The sequence below is a fragment of the Dipteris shenzhenensis genome, chromosome 5, assembly GCF_047967505.1.
Source record: "Dipteris shenzhenensis isolate YYH24624 ecotype China chromosome 5, Dip_SZ_1.0, whole genome shotgun sequence".
Lineage (NCBI taxonomy): Eukaryota > Viridiplantae > Streptophyta > Polypodiopsida > Gleicheniales > Dipteridaceae > Dipteris > Dipteris shenzhenensis.
The window spans coordinates 58379151-58401656 of record NC_141600.1 but is presented as its reverse complement, the minus strand read 5'-3'; the positions used below and the strand labels follow the sequence as shown (position 1 = coordinate 58401656).

At 45.7% G+C, this 22506-nt stretch overlaps 1 protein-coding gene across 1 annotated transcript in view; it reads left to right on the top strand.

Moving 5' to 3' along the window:
• The window catches only part of LOC147902242 (uncharacterized), an 88588-nt gene extending 67915 nt beyond the window's left edge, over positions 1 to 20673 (top strand). Inside the window, exon 6 of the mRNA XM_087374463.1 lies at positions 20574 to 20673. Coding sequence (XP_087230589.1) covers positions 20574 to 20673 — 100 coding nt within the window. The remainder of the gene's footprint in view (positions 1 to 20573) is intronic.
• The last annotated feature ends 1833 nt before the right edge of the window (positions 20674 to 22506 follow it).

Below are 22506 nucleotides of genomic sequence, written 5' to 3'. Positions count from 1 at the left end.
TGGAACAAATCTAATGGCTTTTTGGATCAATGATGAGGACACTCTAGATTGGGGGGCTGATTTTGGATTTACATGAATTCAGACTGGTGTTCCCATCATAGGATGCCAAGTCGGTATGGGTATCTCTTCTTCACAACATTTGCTACAGTGTTGGAGAGCATCATGACAAAACTCCTTTTCTAGAGTCCAACCAAATTGGGCCTAGCCTCTAGGGTGGTGGTTGTTAACTAGGTTTTTTAGGCCATGGCATGGTATGTTTGCTCTTGTTGGTGTAACTCTAGGGATTGCATTACTTAGTGCAAGAGACCTGTAAGGAACTTTTTGTGAAATGGGCTAGATGGCACCGCAAATACTATGGCTAGGGTGGCTTGGAAGACGTTGATCATTCCCACAAAAGGAGTCTCAATATCATAGACCCAGACTTGAAGTGCAGGGCATTACTTTGCAAGTTTGTGGTACTACTTTTGCCTAGGCAAGAGCCTTGGAAGGATTTCTTTATTCGATGCATACAGGCATGCACCCCTTATTCAGGTGGAGACTAGGTAGGTAGCACCAAATGGATTTTTGTTGGGGTCATGATGATTCTATCACTACTATGGACCTGAGCTCAAGATATGATACCTTGACATCTCTGAGAATGCTGCAGCTTTCGTTGTTTTCTAGAGGAGTTTTTTGTCTTAAAGTTTGTCTATGAGGTTTCTCCCTTGTGTTCTAGAACATGTCCTAGCCATATTTCTAGTCCTCAAGCAAATCAATCTTGACCGGCGCATTTGCACAAAATTAGGCCGTCATTCTGCTTAGTTTGTCTTTTTTGGCCTACAACTACCTATGGCAGGCCTTTGTTAATGAGAACCTTCTCGCTCATCACTCTTCTTTCTCTACCCATAATTGTAATAGCCCGTTGTTTCTGTCCTACGATTACTACCATTGCTTCTGCTAGTTGGTTCCTCGTCGACCTTACATTGACGGGCCCCCAAAAGATTATATAGTCTTCATCGACGGGCTAGTTTGCTTCATCGACAGGCCCCCAAAACATGATTTCTTCTTTTTCTTCTGATTCTTCTCTTCTCTCTCTCTCTCTCTCACACACACACACCCCTTTTTTTTTTTGGGTGAAAATTTTGTTACTTTATATTACAGAATCACTATCCCAAGACAGGATGTGGAACATTACATCACGAGAAGATCTCAGTATAACATAGATAGACATCAGGATCTATGTACTTAGTTTGCAAGCAATCATAGAAAGATTACTACAGAGAGTGCCTGAAGAAAGAAAAATTGAAAAAAGTAGGATCACCAAAGACTATATGATTTCTATCCTTCCATAGAGTCCAGAGTGCCCAATAGCGAACGCAAACAAAAAACAGATCAAAATCCTGTCTAGGTGGGTGTATCCCAAAGATCCAGAAGAACTTTCCAAAGGTAGCATTTGGAAAGCGAGCTCGCAAACACTGCCCAAGGAAGCTTTAAAAATCATGAGTATGGGAGCAATGCCAAAAGAGATGAGGCACTGACTCCTTGTGGAGCCAAACATCTACAACAAACAGCCGGAGCAGTACTCCCGCGTGCCACAAATTGCCCAGAAGGAAGAACTCCCAACAAAAGTCGCCACAAGAAGACCTATTGTTGGAGTGGAATTTTTGAATTTCAAATCTGTCTCGATCTCTCCCACCACCACTTGGCAATGCGATTCATTCGCCAAAGCTGATATGTCTTGTGAGAAACCCATGGTGGAGGAAAAAACACTTTATATAAAGAAGAGACAGTAATATGTGACAGCCTCAAAGGGCGACAACACGGTCCTCAAGCTTTAAAGGCGCAATGGGCTGCAAAGGCTGAAGCATTCCAACAATAGTTTGTCACATGAATCTGTAATGCATACCAAGACTAAATTTTGCAGCAGTCACAGGAAAAAAAAGGGGAATTCTTGAAGATCATAGTGATAGGGAGAGAAGCAAGCTAACACTAGGAATGGAAAGGAAAGATAATAAGCATAATGGAAATGAAATGGAAAGAAAATGAAAGCAATGCACAAGTACTTACATGATACCAAAGAGCTTGATGTTGACTGATATAATAGACAATAGATAAGTACAACACTATATCGTGTGACACTAGACTCTAGAAAGCCATAGTGTATATGGGATAGCTCCCAATATGACACGTGGAATGTCTAGGACTCACTAGACTATAAGACACACCTAGAACACTCATTTTAGACTCACTTTGGCTTCATATTCCAACACCCCCCCATGAAGACAAGGTGAGAGACTACTGGAATGGAACCAAGAACAAAACATGACAATGACAGTCATCAAACTGTGCATCCTATGTAACTCAAAGGTTAAAGTTTGAGCGTGTTCAGAGGTTGATCCAAGCACTCTCATGGCTTGAGACTCAATATGCTCAGAGGCTCATGTTATGGCATGGCTACATGACCAGCTCATAGGTCTAGGAATACACCAACATCCTGAAACTCGGCCAGGCCTGATAACGAGACCTATTAAAGCCAATACATATGGCTCCCACAGTACAACCCCCCTTGGCTTCATAACAGGACATGTTAGGAAGCCACACACCAAAATAGAAAAACCAACACATCTTTTTAGGAGGACTATCCAAGGCGGAGGACCTTTAGACTCAATGAAAACCAAACACTTAATACATATCATTTTAGGGAGACTACCCAAGGCAGAGGACCCCAAAATACATCAAGCTGTAGTAATAAAAAATTAGATCTCTTATGATAAGAGATGTCCTCCAAGTAGCCACTGTACACGTGTGCACATCCCTGCGAGACGATGACGATGTCGAAGAAGCGTTAGGTAGGAATACCCCAAAAGATGTGTCGGTGAAGTCCATGGGGTAGCTAGATGGAGCACTCACATACTGACTCTCAAAATGGCTAAGGGAGAGTCACCGATATCGAAGTAGAGGCTGGAGATGTCACGAGCACTCGAAGAGTCGGTCAAAAGTGGAGCTCGGGTACCAAGGACAATCGGGCGATAATCAAAGTAGTCAGGAAGTGTTTGGAGCTCACATTAAGCTCGGAGCAGCTCCAATAGAATGTCGGGCAGAAGGATCAAATGGCGGGCTGGAGCAGAGTTCAACGATGAAGAGGATGGACAGCTCCACGTTGAGCTGGTTGCATCATGCTTGGGCTGTCAAATCATTGAGTTCCAGAACAAAATTTGCGCGCAGAAATAAATTTTGTCACTTCTTGCAAGGGCTGTAACTTTTTACAGACAACTCAGATTGCAATGATGTAAAAACAAAATTTGTATTACTCAAGGTCCTCTACAGCTTTGCTGAAGACACAAAGCTGTGATTCTGCTTCTAGCTCTGGATAAAAGCATCATATCGTCTGCAGGTCACAGAAAGATGTAGCTAAAGGAAGGAGAAGAGAGGTGGCAGATCATGGCGTGGAGAAGAGATCTCAAGGAAGGAGAGAAGAGGGCAGCCTTCCAAGGAGGAGGAGTTAGAGTAGCTTCATTGGCCTCCCTCATCTCAACCTCTTAGAAGGGAAAGGGAAAGAGAGAGCAGGGCTAGGAACATGGCTCTGATACCATATGAAAGATCATAGTGGTAGGGAGAGAAGCAAGCTAACACTAGGAATGGAAAGGAAAGATAACAAGCATAATGGAAATGAAATGGAAAGAAAATGAAAGCAATGGACAAGTACTCGCATGATATCAAAGAGCTTGATGTTGATTGATATAATAGACAATAGACAAGTACAACACTATATAGTGTGACACTAGACTCTAGAAAGCCAAAGTGTATATGGGATAACTCCCAATATGACACGTGGCATGTCTAGGACTCACTAGACTATAAAACACACCTAGAACACTCATTTTAGACTCACTTTGGCTTCATATTCCAACAATTCCATCATCATGAATGATTTCTGCAACTGAGTGGGTCGCCTTCAAGCTAAGGAAATATGAGCTTCTAGGCTCCTGCACTGCCAATGGTAGTTGTATTCCAACTGACTAATTCATCACCCAGGGGTAAAAGCCTTTGACCACTCACTGGGCGAAGGAGAGTTAGCAGGAGATTGCAGTTCTTCTTCTCGATTTTGAGAAGGCTTATGATAGGGTAGACTGGGGTTTCTTGGAGGGAGCTGCCAAACCATAAACTGAAAGGGCTTGCATCAAAGCAGAAAGATCAGCCGGAGTATTCCTTGGAGTAAAGAAAGAATCATCAGCATAGGCATGAGCAACCATGTTGTGCTTTTCATCCAGTTTCAAACCATGGAGAGAATGTATAGCCATTAGATGATCAATGTATTGTAGCATAGGATGAGTAGCAATAGCATACAATAAGGCACTACAGCCCTGACAAACCAAACTATGAAGAGTCCATTCTTCAGAGATGTTTCCAAAAAGAATACAAGCAGCATTGCTATCTCTGTAGAGCCAATAAATAACCTGCTGCATTTTTATTCCAAAGCCCAAGGCTCACATTGTTTGCAAGATGAACTCCCATTGAACTGTATCAAAAGCTTTTGCAATGTCAATCTGTAAGAGCAAAACATCCTGCTGCATGTACTTGGCATATTCAATCCCAACATAAGCATTGGCAATAATGTCCATGATATGCCTACGAGGAACAAAGCCATATTGAGAAGGATGCAACCCATCATGCAGATAGCCTTTGATACGGTCAACAAGCCTTTTAGCTATGATCTTGCAAATGATTGGCATGAGCGTGATTGGTCTCCAATCAGTGATAAAATTAGAAATCCGCTTCTTAGGAAGGAGCTTTACCAATCCCTTTTTCCATGACAGGGGCATTTGCTGATTTTCCCAAGCTAAATTAGCCATTTGCAGCAGAGGGTATTTGAGGCTATCCTAGAAAGCAAGAAAGAATTCAACAGTGAGGCCATCCCATCCTGGAGATTTCCATCTATCACAGGATTTAATTGCATCTGACAATTCCTTTTTAGTGAAGGGAAGTTCTAGCTCTAAAACTTGAGCTTGAGAAAGAATTGGATGGACATACTATAAAAGAAGCTGACGTGCAGACAAAATCTCAAGAGAAGGAAAGTCCACATGCCCAAAATCGTTGGAGAAGTGCTGCACATAAAAATCAGCAAGTTCATAGCGAGATGAAGACCAAGAACCATGAGGCATCCGGACCCGATAAATATTTGCAGCCTGTCTTTTGTAATGCAAGCTTTTGAAGGGGGATGAGCATTTTCTGAGCGAAATCTTCCGAGCGTCTGAGCGAAGGAAAAAAAAAGCTTCCAACTATGCATAAATATGGCAAAAATCGATCAGAAGAAAACATAGTTTCACTTAGAAATATGCAAAGTATTATAGCAATGCCTATTTTATACAAAAATCTTTAGGTGAATCTGTAGGAATGGTGAGAGCATAATGGGATGGCTTTTGAAGAAACCCACATGTAGAGTAGACTTCTCTATAAAAATTCCCTTATGATCCTTCTTACAACTTTTACTTAATAGGGGGTGACACTGACAACCCTCTCTCAACCTATCTTCATGAAAGAGTTTCTTCAAAGAAAACTCATTGAAGCAAGCCATCCAGGTAGTTTCGCCAGCGAAACCCCTTTGAAGCAAGTCTCCCAAGGTAGTTTCGCTGGCGAAACTACCTTGGACAGCACTTTTAAAAGTGACATAACTTTCATATCCAATGTCCAAATATAGTCATTCAACCACTCCAATTGATTGGAACACCCCATTTGAGCACATCTATGGAGTTATATTTTGGAAAATCTTTCATATATAGTATTAAATATTACATGTATTTTATGAGAATGATATATAAGCCCAAGTTAATACTTATTTATAGTAATTTAAACTTCTTTAGAAACATGTCCATAAATATGCTATAAAAACACTAAAAAGATATTGCCATATGATATAAATGTGTTAATAAGTAATTATATATGCATAGTATTATTACATTGAGAGTGATTATGAGGAATGTTTCTTAAAGGAATCAACACTTTTTTAAGGTAATAACAGGGGTACAAAGGGATGTCTCTAAATAAGAAAATTATGTTGTGTAAAAATGAATGAGTGACTAGTCTGTATATTTTTATGATAAAGGGATCTAGTTCTAGTGAAAATAAAAGTGTAAAAACCATGTTTCCTAAAGAAAAACATTTTTAAAAATCTCTTGAAAAACACGCTCAGATAAACCTGCTCACAGGTTTTTGCTCGTAAAATTGACGCATCCCTTTTGAAGATTTGCTTCGAAGAACAGCCTTTATCCAAAAAAGCCCTTTGTCGAGATCCAGTTTCCCATTTAGCAAGCTTTCTTCGATCATTTGATTGGAGACAGAATTTGGCCTGACATAAGTGCATGCTTTTATCAGAAGACAAAGGCCGAAGGTGACTAAGCTTAGTCGCACTCTGACAAGTGAGTTTAGCATGCACAACAGCCTCCCATGTGGCTCGCATAAATGATTTACCATAATCCCGAATCACAGCTTGCATTCGAGCAACAAAAGCCTGCCATGCATAATCCAGATAAAAAAGCATCTGAGAAGAGAGAGGCTGAATGGCATCAGAAACCATAGCTTTAAAATCAGCATGTTCAAGATAATTGTTATTCACCAACAAAATCCTTCTGCAAGGCAATCTGTCATCAGGAAAGTCATGCATGGAGAGCCTCAATTAAAGAGGTGCATGATCAGAATACGTGAAGGCATGATCAACCCAAAGTTGACAAGTAAAAGCATCACAATGTTGCGGATCAACCTGATACCATCTGTCTAGGCATTGGATGGACAAAAGCAGTAGAGCCCAGACCACCTTCACAGCCACCCTCATCCACATTTAAAGCAAGTGAACAACACTATCAAAAGGTAAAAGGCATTCATTGAAACTCCTTGTCTCTACACACCTTCGGCTACAACTCATACTCTGGTCACATTTCCACTAAAAGCTATATAACCTAAAAAAGAACCCACTGGATTATACAGCTCAAGACAAGCTCTCCTACTGACTGAGATCAAGCTCAGAAAATACATAGAAGACCCATGAAACATAAAACTCCAGAAATGACAACTTCAAAACTGCATAACTACCATGAACACTTTCTGATAGCTCAAGGTATAAACAACCATGCTCATATCTCCCCTGACAAAATCCATGAACAATCCCAGACCTCATTTTCGTCAAGTGAACCAGAAGTGAAAATTTTACCCTAACCGTGGGGAGTTTACTCTTGCTGTAAAAAGCAAAAGTACTTCATTTCATGTGCTCTATTCACATCTCCTGCTAGATCGCCCATTCGGAACTTTTCCAAGTCCACTTCACGGACGCATGCCACACGAGGAGGGTGGATTTGGTGCTTGGTCCTCCGCTCATTACGGCTACCAATTGGCGAGATCTCTTTCTTGATCTTCACGTCGACCTTCAACGGCTGATTGTCCAGTGCATTGTTCAAGGAGACGATGGGTGGGATGATACACCGTGGTTGGTTTAAGGTGAAGAACTATTGATACGTTGGGAGAACTTTGATTTTAATTCTACTAATTGTGCAGTGATCGAGCTACTTGCTGCTTTGGAGGTAATTAAAAGGGTGTCCTTCATCGAAGGGTGGGATGCTTCCCAAGCTTGGGGGGAGATTTGGCGCATCTGCTTGTTAATTCCTATGGATAAGCTCGTCTTGAATGGTTTATTCTCAATCTCACTACAAAGGTTTTTAGGCCTCGGCTATGGTTGGTAATGTTTCGACCAAGGAATCCATTTGTATCTAATCAACCTTTTGTGCCTCATTTCGAGCTTCAAGTTGTAATTCTTTTTGGTCTAAAGATAAACTATCAACAAAGGATTGTAAGTTTATTTGGTGCCGAACGTTTGGCTCAAGTGTTGAATTCTCCCCACCCTCTCCTTCTACCTATCTTGGACTACCGAGAAACTTGGGATGTCCGAATTTTAGTCTTGGTGTGATGACATCTTGGATCCTTCAATTTGATGGAGCTTACAAACCTTCGACCAAGGCTTCTGGCATGGGTGTGAAGCTCACTTCACCGGGTGGTGAGGAGTATTGTTATAGCAAGTCTGCACCTACAAGTACTTGCAATCAAGCTGAGTACTCGGCGCTCATTTTTGGGCTACAAAAGGCACAAGAACATCATGTCAAGCAACTTGAAGTGCAAGGAGATTCTCAACTAGTGTGTGAACAAGTTAGTGGAAGGTGGAAGGTTCGGAGCAAAGGCTTGGTTCCACGACATCAACAAGCATTGGAACTTTGCAACCAATTTGAAGAGGTAAAAATTCAGCATATCCCTCAAGCTCGAAATCTAGTTGCTGATTTCTGGGCACGTGAAGCTTGTACTTCAATCACGCATGATGCGAGTGGAAGCACCACCCCAACAAAGTTGCAAGCCACGAAGGAGAGTGATCATTTGTAAGGAATGCAAAGGTTGTGGTCATCATGAAAGTCCGATGACGTCGAACCAAAATGGCCCGAGAGGAGTCAACTCTCTCATAGAAAACATAAGGTCCTGTAAGAGAAAGCCAAGCCACTGAGCCCCATGTCATAAAGAATGGGGAGTGGACAAAGTGACTGAAAATCCTGGCTACCCCCATCCAAATCATCCTCGCCTGTCTGCAATCCCATAAGCAATGCTGAATAGTCTCCGAAGCAGAAAGGCATCGAGGGCAAGTAGGGTCGGCTCCGAACCTGGACCTCCAAAGGTTCACTACAATCCCACCATGGATAGAAAGCCAAAAGAAGATAGTGATCTTTCTATTCCTGTGGGATTTCCAGAGTCTCCTCCTAAAGCACCTCTGCAGATCCGCAGTGATATCAAAAGTCTCCCAATGAGGAACTCTGGAAGGTCTCCAATCTCTAGTACTAAGCTGATATCTCCTGGCATTACTGACTGTGTAACGAAAGAAGGGGATGCTCTTCTCTCGATGCCCTGCGTCAATCCACTCCCACTCTCCGGGGTCCCACTGCAAATACTTGATGGGAACTCCCCCATAGAGCCAGAGCCTCCAAGACCCGGTGGAGAGTAGCCGGGGGTGTTTGGGTCTAGGAACCACTCTGAATCTGATCCCTGCACGAAAAGACCTACAACCCTGATAGGCTGAAAAGCAGACTTAAGTAAGATGTCCTCTGTGGACCTGAGCAATTTGCCACCATCCTGGACACTAAAAACCAAAGCATCCTCCTGTGCATCTCGAAAGGCCAAAACTTGAAGCAGAACACCGCTTCACCCGATTTTCAGTTCAAGCTTCCTCTTTCTATTGTTTGTCCATAGATAAGCCTCGTCTTGCCTCTCTCTTTTCCATCTTCCAAGCATGGCCGACATTCCCGTGTTTTGTGGACGGGTGGAAGAAAATCCAAATGAGTATCTTGTGGCCTTCAAGTGCCGTTGTGTTTCTCTCAACTTTCTTACTGAAGACAAATGGTTGTTGGTTCTTCCCACATTTCTAGAGGGTTTGGCTCAAGTGTGGTATGAGAAGCAGGCTGAAGACGTTCGCCAAAGCTGGCCAAGATTGACAGCAGTGATGATTGAGTATTTCGGCAAAGAAGAGGAGCCAGAGAATGTGTACCTGCAGGTGGCAAACTTGAAGCAATCAGAAGGTGAGATGGCGCGTCGATATGTGGATTGAGCGGCCGTGCTCTTGGACCGTTTAATTCCCATGCAAGAGGACAATGCCGGATTTTGAGCTGGAATGACTCAGCATGTGTTGGGCTACCTTGTAGCAGGAGCAAGTGACGAATTCCGCCTCAAGCTTAAATGGGAGAATCCAGAAACTATGGTGCTAGCACATGAGATTGCTCAAAAGTTTGATAAAGTTCAGTCTGACCCCGCTTCAAAGAAGACGATTGTCCCTCCGCAAGCCCCTCAATTCCTACAACAACAACCTAGGGGGTCTAACTCAGGGGCATACCCCCACCCCTCATCAGGGATGTATCCACTGCCTCCACCTCAAATGTATGGTCCTCCCTTAGATGCTTACCCTCAACAAGGTGTATATTCTCACCCTCCGCCTCGAAGATTTCCCTAGCCTCGCCCACGAGCCCCCCTCCTTTCTACTCCCTCGGCCCCTCCAGCTAAAGAGGCCCCCCCTGCAACAGAACCTAGAGTCAATGACCTAGCCAAGGTTCTGAATGATCTTCAGCTTGAGATGGTGGGCATCAGAAATCAAGCCAACCGCCCTCCAAGAGACCGTGCTAATGTTGTATGCTACGAGTGCCACCAGAAGGATCATTATCGAACGGAATGTCCCAATATTCCAAGGGTGAATCTTCTAAGTGAATCAGGCACTGAGGATTATGACGTAGAGATCCTTGACCTTGGGAAAAGAAGTCGTACCACCTCGGACCCCTCTCCAAACCGTGGACCGGGCCGCCCCAGGAAGAAGGTGTCCTTCTCAGAGCCCTCAGATGCTGAGATGGTAGACCCACCAACAAAGAAGACTAAAAGATCCCGCAGGAGTAAGTGGTCGCCCTCGGATTTTCCTATCGGCTCGGGGCAAGAAGACTATTCGGTCGTTCAGGACCTTGCTCATCGCTCTTTGAGCATCACGCTCCCTCAACTAATAGCATTAAGCCCTAAGGTGAGACGTGAGCTGCAACAAGGGCTCTCAACAAGAAGGAGCAAGAAAAAGGGACAGGTAAGAGAGGTATCTTCTATCTCTGAAGAAATTGATCGGCACCCATATACAGTCGATGTCATCATAGATAATTGCCGTGTCAAAAATGTGTGTGTTGATGGGGGAGCTGCATGTAATATCATGGTGCTCCGAATCATGAAGAAATTGAATTTGAAATGTACAAGGCATTCCTCCACTCGAATCAAGATAGCAGATGGTCGACGACTCGCCACCCTGGGAGTCATTGAGGATTTGCCCATCACTCTCAATGGGTTGACCACCACCGTCAATTTCTATGTAGTGGACATTGAAGATACAGCTAGGAGTTACCTAGCCATACTCGGGAGACCATGGTTGAGAAAGAGTGATGCAGTCAGCTATTAGAAGATAGGACACATGTCTTTTGGTGCTTCTAAGGAGAAGATCCCGGTGCAACCAGGTGCCACGGAACCAGAAGAAGAAGAGGAGCAAGACAGTGATATACTCTCATCCTCGATGTCTGAATCAATGGAAGAATCAGACGGGAGGGAGGAGTTCTCAGAGGAGGAAGTTTACATGATGGGGGTGTCTCCGACCCCGCCACTTGCAAAAAAGGTAAAAATAGCTAGTCCTCAACAGCTTGAATCTATGCTTTCCCCAGACCTCACTCCAAGTGAGAAAGACGAGTTCCTAGAAATGTTCAAAGACTTCCCTGACCTCTTTGCAACTAGCTACCACCACCTTCGCCATGTGACTGCCATAGAGCACAAGATAGAGCTGAAGCTTGATGCGAAGCCTGTGGCTCAGAAGTATTGGAGATTAGGGCCCCTACAGACTGATGCTTTGCGCTCGGAGTTGCAGAAGCTTGTAGAAGCTGGGTTTATTGTTCCGGTTCACAATACTGAATGGGTTTCACCAGTGGTAGTCACCCCAAATAAAAACAACAAGTGGCAGGTCTGCATCGACTATAAGAAACTCAATGCAGCCACCAAGAGGGACCATCATCCTCTCCCTTTCAAGACCTCATTCTTGAGAAGGTAAGTGGTCATGAGATGTATACTTTCTGTGATGGTTACTCTGGGTTTTATCAAATCAGAATTGCCGAAGAAGATGTGCTTAAAACCACATTTGCCACACCCTGGGGGACATTTGCATTCAAACTAATACCATTTGGCCTCACCAATGCTCCTGCTACCTTTCAAAGATTTATGCAGATAGTGTTTGCTCCTTATTTTAGGGATTTCTTGGAGGTGTTTTTAGATGATTTTTGTATATTCTCGTCACGTAAGGAGCACGTCATGAAGGTTAGGTTGGCCTTCCAAAGGGTCAATGATGCGAATGGCAGTCTCAACGTGGAGAAATGCACCATTGGAGCCACTCAAGGGAGGTTACTGAATTTGACCCCACTGCTTCAGCCAACGAAAATTAAGGCCAATTAGTTCGTCACCTTGGTTGTCCTTTGGGCTCGGGACTTACTCGTCGACAACAAATTGATTGGGTTCTAATCAAGCTCCGGAAAAAGCTTGAATATTGGAAACTGGCAACTTGGCCTTTACATGTTCGCCTCCGAGTAGTGCAGTTCATTCTTGTGGCGTACATTCAATTTTATTTGCCTTTGATCATGTTCACCAAGGCAGACCTTGCTTCCTTTATGTCTGTCATTATGGAAATCTTTTGGCGTTCCAAACATGGCATAAAAAGTCTCAGACTGCTTTCGGTGCATTGAATTTGTTCCCCTAAACTGCATAGAGGATTGAATATCACTAATATCAAGGTGCACATCCTTGCTCACAGGAGGTAAATGTTGCTGCAATTTCTGAAAGGTGATCAGCCTTGGGCTCTCATGATTCAATCTCTCTTCACACATATCAGTACTCCTGCCTTTGGTCATTGGCAACCTGCTCAGTGGGATTTCTTGTTTGGGTGCATTGATGGCACTTTGCATAGCTGCCCTATGGTCTCCAACTTGCTTCTTGAATGGAAACATATTCTGTCTCACTGGAATGGCATGGTCGACAGTCTCTGATGGGTAATTCTTTGCGGGCTGAAAGCATTCACTGGTCAAAAGTTTTTCAGCCTCCGCTTGCTTTACAAGAACCTCGCCGTTCTTACTTTATTTCTTTTAAAGGGATCAATACTGTTGCTGATGTTATTCATGATGATGGCTCTATGCTTCCCTTTTCTCTGGCAACCACACAATATGGTTTGGGTTCTCATTATCGTACTTTGTGGCAACAAATCACTTGTATGCTTTTCCGTTTGGTTCCGCTTCCCCCTTTGGAACTCCAAGATCGATTAGAGGATTGGACATTGACTTCCCTTGGGTCCTCCTCTCGTCCTTTGAGGCTATCTCATATTACTGTGCCTGCATTATACAAAATCCTTTTGCCTCAACCTGGGTTTCAGAAAGGGCTAATTCTCTTTGGCGAAAGTATCGGCCAGCTAAGTGGTGGAGAAAAAGACTGCGACAACTTTGGACATACAAGGTTCCACTTCGGCAACAGGTTTTTTTATGGCGAGTGCTTCTGAGAATTTTTCCATCTGGATAGTTGCTGGCCCGTAGGCATATTGCTCCCGCTTTACGATGTCTGATTTCTCAAGAGACTGTGTCTCATTTATTCTAGGATTGCCCTTCTTCTCGACAATTTTTGGATTCTCTTTGACAAAGGCTACGAGCGAGATTCCCGACCCGCAATTGTAAAGTCTTTAGTGATCCCATTTTTTCTTTGTTTGCTTTCTTTAAGCATTCTCTGCAGTAATCTTTCTTTGATTGCTTGCTAGCTCGCCAAATAGATCAGGATGCATATTTGGCTTATACTGAGATCTTCAGTTGATGCATTTTCTAGCGCCTCTTTTTTTAGGTGACTATTCTTGTAATATAATCAATAAAAGCTTTCACTAATTTAAAAAAAAAGTGTGTGTGTGTGTGTGTTGGCAAGTGGTTGACTGCTACACTTGGGGGTTCTTTTGTTCGAAAAGTGTATTATGCAGCAAGAGGTTTTTTTGAGGTCATTATGATAGATGAGGAGCATAAGCAGATGCTTTTGGATCACTCTCGTCTTTACTTTGGACAACACATGGTCCATGTCCTCCTCCCTTGGTCGCCGACCAAGGATTATTAGGCTCTTATTCGTCATAGATGTCCAGTTTGGGTGGAGGTGGTGGATTTCCCACAATGTTTGGCTTCACTTTTGCCTAAAAGCAGCATCCTTGGGCAAAGTATTTTGCCCTCCAAGGCCAAATGGGAATTCGAACATATTTTGCATCTTATGGGATAGTGATAATCCCACTCCTGAGTCCTACTCTGTTACAATAAATCATGTTGCAATGGGTAGCACTTTCTACAAGCTAAAATGGGGTTTGTTTGCGGGCGCTTGTTTTGAATGTAAGAAATTTGGGAATATGGCTTCACAATGCCCCTTGCATGCACAAAAAATGCCAATGGACTCTATGCCTATTCAGATGCAAAATAAGGATTTTGCTGGCACTCCTGCAATTAAGACCAAAGGTACTCAATTCAATAGGTATATGTTGCTTAAGATAAAGGCAAAGCTCCGGCTGTTTCAAATGCAAATGCTAGTGCTTCACTCCCTTCTACTTCTCAATTAAAAAGAAAAGAGAAGACTTTGTAGGAAGTCTGGCAGACTCCACGAAAAACTGTTGCAGCCAGGAGACCTCTACCTCCTCGCACTTGGAATGGGGCTTCGTCTAATGGTCACACCTCTGAACAAAATTCGGGTGTAGGCATTACTTGGACTGCTGTCACAGCCAATCGTACTCTTGTCCCGAAGGAGGACATTGCTACTTTGCTGTCCTCTCCAAAGGCAATGGTGTTACCTTAGGATAGGGGCCCTGATCTTGAGGTGGATATACAGACTTGACTTGCATTTTGGGCTTAGCTGCTGTACATATATTGTAAATATGTTGTCACATATTAAATGCTTGACTCTCAATGTACAGGGTTTGTGTGATACTAGGAAATGGAAACTCGTTTGGGTGTATCTCAATAAATTACAGCCTCACATTGTAGCTCTTCAAAGAGAAATCAGCACATGTATGCAGGACAGCATGGACACTTTCATGGTTATGATATTTTCTATGCTAGACAGCATTCTTTTTGTCTTTCTGGTGAGACATGAATTGTAGCCTGCAGTGGCTTTTAATGATATCTATGGAAGAAGGATTGTTGTGCAATGCTTAATCCAGGGAGAGATTTTTGAATTTGTTTCAGTTTATGCTCCACAATCATCTCATGCTAGAGGCAAAATGGAAGGACATGCAGAGCTATCCCTGGCGTTATCATGCCTTCATATGTGGAGATTTTAATAATACTCCTCAACCTGGAGCAACCTGGAGATAATACATCTGGACGCACTCATATGCTGCCATTTGAAAGAGATCATTGGTCTCAGCTCTTGCTTTCAGCTCCGTTTGACTGACTTATGGAAAGAATCTCTACCTTTTATGCCAGGTTTCACATTTCAGCATAATGCAGTTTCCTCTTATTAGGCACGCCTGGATTGTTGGAATCCACAGCATTATGACAATATTACTTCAAAAATGTGGGTGGTTATACCTTTGTGCATTCGGATCATGCTCCTGTCTGGCTGAGAATATCTTTACATGATATGCCAAATGATCGATTATTTCATAGAAGGCTGCTCATTGTAAACAACAGTTACTTGCAGCATAATGCCTACAAAGACATGGTTTCTGATGCATGTCAGCCTCTTTCTCATCAAAGTATTATTACTATAGATTATGCTTGGGATGCTTTCGTTGCTCACATGCAATCTGTAATCAGGACCTCTGCGGTAAAATGTAGCTCAAGTGAGTGGATGTTGACGATTGTTGCTGCTCCCCGCTCCTCCTGCTGCCCTCCTTGCTGTCCCCTCCCTCCCCTCCTTGCTTCTCCTCCCTCCCCTCCCCCCTGCCTACTGCTCCCCCCGCCTCCCCCCTTGACTCCCCTCCCTCACTGCTGCAAGCCCCCCCCCCCCGCGCGCTGCCTCCTCCCTCCCCTCCCCCCTACTTGCTGCTCCCCCTGCCTCCTCCCTCCCCTCCTTGCTTCTCCTCCCTCCCCTCCCCCCTACCTATTGCTCCCCCCGCCTCCCCCCCGACTCCCCTCCCTCGCTGCTGCAGCCCCCCCCGCACGCTGCCTCCTCCCTCTCCTCCCCCCTACCTGCTGCTCCCCCCGCCCCCCCCGCCTCCCCTCCCTCTCTCCCCTTCTCTACCTCCCGCGCTGCTGCAACCCCCCCTCGCGCTGCTGCCAGCTCCTCCCCCGCGCTGCTGCCTGCCTGCACGCCCCCCCCCCCCCCCCGGCGGGTCTTTCTTTGCTCCCCCCCCCCTTCTCCTCCACTCCTCCTCTCCTCTATCCTCCCCTCCTCTCCTCTTGCTGCCCCCCCTCTCTCTTTGCTGACTCCTCCTCTCCTTGCTCTTTCCTCTCTCTCCCACCTTCCTTTCACCCTCTCCCTTCATTTGGAGTACCCTATTCTCCTTTAGGGGTCTCTTGGGCTTCAGGAAAACGGACGGAGTTCTTCTTTGTGTTTGAATCGGCCTTTCCCACCTCGATTGACGAATGGGTTCCCATTCAGTCAATCCGTTACCACCCACATCGGTCGCGAGAACCGTCACTTTCTCAAAAGACGAGCTGCAGCAGTTGCAAAAGGATTTGGAGCATGAGTGTTCCATGACTCTCTTCGCACACATCCATGGCTCCCACCCCTCCAGGTCACAAGCTAGAGATTGGATGCTTGCGGTGCTTCCCCAGGAGCTTGCCCCCACCTTAAGGATGTTCGGTGTGCCTAGATTCCCCGGACGTCACGAGAGACCTGCTACAGGCCGGGTTTCTATTTCTAGGCTACAGGAGGATTTTTTTGTTTCCCTTCCAACTAGGCTTTGACCCAGTTGAAGAGGACAAGCAGGGAATTTCTATTTTCATCAGGTTTCCTGGTCTTCCCTCAGTTTATCACCGGCTTCTTTCAGTTATTGGCGAGAGGTTTGGTGTGGTAGTAGAGATCCCCCCTCTTCCTGGCGAGCCCTCTTCGGCTATTGAGGCGGTAAGGATGGATGGGGTACCCAAGGTTAGGGTCATTCTCCAGGACCCTAATATTTCAGATGACCACATCATGCTACAGCGACTCGATGGGTCTTTCTTTCGCCAGATATTTGAGGTTGCAGGTCGGCAAGACCAGTGTAGGATTTGCAGATCCTCAGGGCACTTCGCCAGAGATTGCCCAACAAAGAAAAAGAGGCCCAGAAAGCAACCACCTCGTACTAGCTTATGACAGAGAGCAGGAGCAGGACCTACCACTCCACAGGCACTACCTCAGACATGGGCTCCCCCCCCTCCTAGGGCTATTCGAGTCCCTCTTACACCCCGCACCACCTCTGGCCCATGGTGGGTTCTGGTCGTGGTTAGGCCCTCTACTTCAGATCACACCTCCACCGCTTTGGAGGCTACCCCCTTGGAACCTCGGGAGGAGATTAGTGTTCAGGAGCGTTGTTCAACTCCACCCTAGGATCAGGCTGTACCTTCCTCAGTAGCCCAGGTTGTTAGCACCTCATCCGCAACACTTCTTGATCAGGACTCAGTACAGGTGCCTCTTTCTATGGATAGAGGGAAGGGGGTCTTACATTCTCTCCCTGCTTCGGTAGGAATCCTTCATACCCCCTCCCTAGGACTGGCTTAGCGGAACTCCTTTTCCACTCTAGAGGACCTCTCTGACCTCCCAGATGATGATTTTGTACCTTCCACTTTCGGAGAGCCAGTTACGGCATTTCTTTTGAGAGATCTTTCTCTCTCTCACCTGTGGACTTTCCTCCCCTTGGACCTCGTGTGTATGGCAGCAGGTCAACTCCGCTGGAGGGTTCTTTTTCCACCACCAGGTCGGGTAAGGTATTCCAACCCGCTTTCTCCCGCCAATGAGGATAGCCAGTTGGAATATACAGGGATTGGGCGACATCCCTTATCGCCGTTGAAGACAGCTGATTAGGAATCAGCTCCATCCAGGTGTTTCAGGTGGTTCCCTAGACATTCTTTTTCTTCAGGAACACAAACTGGATGTCATAGATTGCTTCAAGTCAGGTAAGCTGCATTCAGGCCTGACTTTTTGGCTTCCTGCCTTGGGAACCAGCGGAGGTACATGCATATCAGTTTTAGATTCCATTCTCCCTCTGATCATTGGACAAGGTACCATAACCCCCTCCAGGGCCCAGTGGGTTTTACTTCTGATTGACAGACGTAAGGTTGGTTTCCTCAACCTCTATGCTCCGAACAACAGAGGGGACCGTGTTCTATTTTGGAAAGAGTTGCTCTCGTGGGCTAACATTGCAGATTCGTGGATTATAAGAGGTGACTTCAATATGGTTGAGGCACCTTCTGATAAGCAAGGGGGCAGAGAAGGTGCTATTCATTCCCTCGAGAGAGCAGCTTGGGATGCCTTCTTGTTCAGGTTCAGTGGCAGAGATGTTTGGTCAGATGATGCATTTCATGTTCAACCTCAGTCACTTTTGTTTTCATGGTCGAACCATAGGGTGCAGATGCCTATCCATGCCCGAATTGATAGATTCTATGTGGATGACTGGGCTCTTGATAGATGGGGGACAATTTGCATTGCACTTGGTGTTTCCACTTCCGACCGTTTTACAGTAGTTTTGTCCATCTCAGAGCCCCATCTGAGAGGACGGTTTCACAGTATCAGGATCCCCGATGCCTTATACACGGATGAGACTCTCACAGAGGCAATCTTGGAGATCTGGGTTTCTCACATGCAGGGGGGTGGCCGGTCCTTCACATGTGGCCACAGCACTTGCCAGTATCAGCGACTTTTATCACTTCGCTGCTAGTGCTCGGCAAGGGTACTCAAGCGAGAGATTGGTATCCGCCAGCAGTTGGCAGCCTTGCAAAGGGAGGAGCAAAAACGACCATCAGATGCTAGGGTACAGGAGCGCCTTGCTAGACATTGCTTGATCAGAGAGCAGAGTATGTCTTTCATGCATGGGAGTCCTTTTGGATACAGATGGGAGGGAGAGTCAATAAACACTTTTTCTCTACACTTGGTCCCAGACATAGTAGAGAGAGTGTCAGGCAGCTTATTGACTCTGATGGTGTTTTGCAGTCTCGTCCACTTAGCGACAGATTTCTATGCCTCCCTTCTTTCCGCAGATCCTGACACACAGGCCAGAGATGTGGCTAGAGATGAATTTTGGCAGAGTTTACCTTTGTTGGTCACACCAGAGATGATATGCTCACTTGATGCACGCTTTACCAACACAGAGTTCAAGACTCTGCTCTCTCCGCCCTTCATAAGGGCAAATGCCCTGGTTCCGATGGTCTTACTCCTCCTTTTTTAATAGCCTTTTGGGATATGATAGGTGATCATATTACTTCAGCCTTGCAGGGCATTTGAGACTCGGGTGAGATGCCTGACTCACTGACCCAGGGACTCATACACCTTATCCCGAAAGCTGGCAACAGGAATTTTGTATCCCATTGGAGACCCATCACTCTTTTGGGCACTCTATACAAAATCCTTGCCAATGCGATCAGCATCTGATTGCAGCCCCTTCTTCCAGACCTCATCCATGATACTCAGACAGGCTTTGTACATGGCAGGAGCATATTTGATAATATCTTCTCCTTTTGGGAAGCCATAGAGTGGGCTATGCAGAGCGGGCAGAGGCTGGCAATTTGAGAAAGCCTATGACAGAGTAGATTGGGGTTTTCTTAAGGGCACTCTTCTACGATTTGGATTTTCAGATGCATGGATTAGAGGGGTGGCCTCCCTTTACAGGTCAGCCCACAGCCAGGTTTTGATTGGAGGGGTAAGGGGTGACGGGTTTCAGATTTCCAGATCAGTTCGTCAGGGATGCCCTTTAGCCCCCTTCCTCTTTCTTTTTGTGGCAGAAGCTATGAGTATCTTCCTTAGATCTCAGGCTGAGCTTTATGGGTTGAGATTGCCCTTGAGACAAGAGCAGGAGCTTCTTGACTGTGAGTTGGCTGATGACACTGCTATTTTTATTGAGGCCTCTTCGCAGTCACTTTGGATATTTTTTGCTCAGCTACAGGGGCACACATTAACTGGCATAAATCCTTTGGCTTTTGGATCAGTGATGAGGACACTCCAGGCTGGGGAGTTGACATTGGCTTTTCCTGGATTCAGAGGGGTCTTTCTGTCAGATATTTGGGATACCAGGTAGGATTGGGCATCTAGCACAACAGTTTGCCCCAGTACTAGAAGGTATAAGAAAAAATCTCCTTTTTTGGAGCTCAGCCAAACTCGACCTTGCCTCTAGAGTTGTGGTAGTGAACTAGGTTCTCTTGGCCACCGCCTGGTTTGTGTGTTCTTGTTGGTGCCGGTCTAGGGATTGCATCACTCAGCTCATTAGACCAGTGAGGAGTTTTTTATGGAGTGGACTTGATGGCATGGCAGATGTTGCAGTGAGGGTGGCCTCGGAGACCATTATTCTCCCTACTTGGGAAGGGGGCCTTAATATCATTGACCCGGACTTGAAGTGCAGGGCATTTCTTTGTAAGGTGGTGGTGAGGGGACTCATGCCTAGGTAGGAGCCTTGGAAGGATTTCTTTTTTGGACACATTCACGCTTGCATACCTACCTTGGGACATGATTGGGTGGACAGCCCTCGCTGGATTTTTACTTCCGCCTCTCTCAGGTCTCCTGCCTCTCATCCTGGACAAAGGATGCTCATCTAAAGATTTTTTTAAAGGTCTGCATTGCAAGAGGTAATCTTCAAATATTTGTTGCGGTCTTATGCTCGATGGGGTTTGGACTTCTTCAAGAGCACAACTTGCTGCAGCATGTGTTGATCATTTTTTGCGTCGTCAGTTTGGGATGGCAGATCTCCCTTCACAAGATGTTCTTCAAGCCAGGAATTTTCTCCTTCAGTATGTTTCTCCCATTGTTTCTCCTATGCAAGCTATTGAGCTGGAAATGCCTTTTACTGAAAAAGAATTGACTGATGCTTAAAAATCCAATGGCAGATGGAAATCTTCAGAATGGGATGGTCTCACAGTTGAGTTCTTTCTTGCATACTGGGATATTCTTAAGCTGCCTCTTTTATGCATGATCAATTCTGCTTAGGAAAATCAACATCTACCAGACTCATGGAAAAAAGGGATTGTTAAGCTCATTCCAAAAAAGAATATATGTGAATCCTTGGCTGATTGGAGGCCAATTACCCTTATGCCTATAGTTTACAAGATCATCGCCAAGATGGTAGTTGATCGCATAAAAGGGTATCTACATGATCATCTGGTAGCAACAGATATGCTTCATGGTTTGGACATTCCTGGCAGTGGTACGCTAATTACTCATGCATATGCTGATGATTCCTTTTCTACTCCAAGAAATACTCATCAGAATTTATCCTCTCTCATGCAAGCACTCTCTCTTTTTGGTTTGGCTGCTGGCCTTCATGTTAATTTTCAGAAATCCAAATTGTTACCTTTGTATTTCAAGGAATGGCATTCTCTTTTATGACCTGGTGAAATTGTCCAACCAAATCAGCTGGTTCATCATTTGGGTTATCCTCTTGGTTGGATGATTACTTGTCAAAAGCAATCTGATTGGGTTTTGGCAAAATTGAAGAAGAAACTTGAATATTGGAAACTTGCCACATGGCCTTTGCATGTCACTGATTGGAGACCAATCACGCTCATGCCAGTCATTTACAAGATCATAGCTAAAATGCTTGTTGAACGTACAAAGGCTATCTTCCCTTGCAGCCCTACAATGCGAAGGCGCTGCCAGGGAAGCTGGGGGTCGATCACGGCCTCTCTGCTCTGTAGGCGACTGTCATCAGTGATGGAGAAGAAGTGTACTGAAGAGTCCGAGAAGAGGCCTGCCACCACCAAAGGAATGCCTCGTGGAGTGAACTATCCGAGCCACCTCTCATCTGCCGGGAAGAGCTGTCTGGTGTCTACGGGGATCCTCCAACCTGTAGGGATGGCAGCATCAATCTCCGCTCGCCAAGCCTGGATCCCACGAGCCGTACCTACTGCTGCTGCCAGCTCGCCTGGATTCAGCTGACTGTAGACGTCCCTCCAACCCGGAACGAGCGCGCGGGCCCACGCGCCCAGAGGGCCCAAGGGATATGGGATCTCTCGCCGAGTTGACGACCTGTATCATCTGTCACTTGGCTGCTCTAGATCAGGGGCTGTCTGTCTGTCTCATCTCGGCAACTAGGGAGGACCTGGGAGAGGCTGTGTCGCAACTTCCTCCAGACCGAAATGAGGCTACGGAGGAAGGGGAAACGGGGCTGAGCCAAAGGTGCTGAAGTGAAGATCCATCAGATAGAAGGCTGCCAAACACCCCCTAACTGGGGGGTACACCCACTGAGACCATGCTGTAGCAAGAGCTTCCACGTCTGTCCTCCTGGGGTCGGGCCGCGGATGACTAGCTTGCCAAGAAGTGCCTAACTCTGAAGCTCTGGATCTATGGTGCCGAGGCCGCCCTCTGCCTGGGAGAGAATGACCGTCTGCCAGGCGACCCTAGCTCTGGTGGTGCCAGAGCCGTCTGAACCAGACCATAGGAAGTTACGCACCAGTCTCCTCAGCTGGGCTACACAAGACCTCGAGAAACACCAGCAAGAGGCCACATACCAAGCAGTGGCAAGAAGGACCTGGTTGACCACAAGGGCCCTGCCTGCCAAGGAAAGTCGAGCCGTGCTCCAGAAAGCAAGCTTCTGTCGTATGGAGGCTAGGACCGGTAAGAACTGCTGAGCCGGTGTGATGTCCAGGCCTACCTGGAATCCCAGGTAACGTGTCGTCTGTCCTCTAGGGATCCAACGAAACCCCAAGAAAATACCCCACTGTGAGCTGACTCCCGGATCCGTAAGAAAACCAACTGACTTATGCCAGTTGATTTTCGCTCCAGCCGCAAGGCAAAACATCTCTAGGGACAGTCTCACACGCT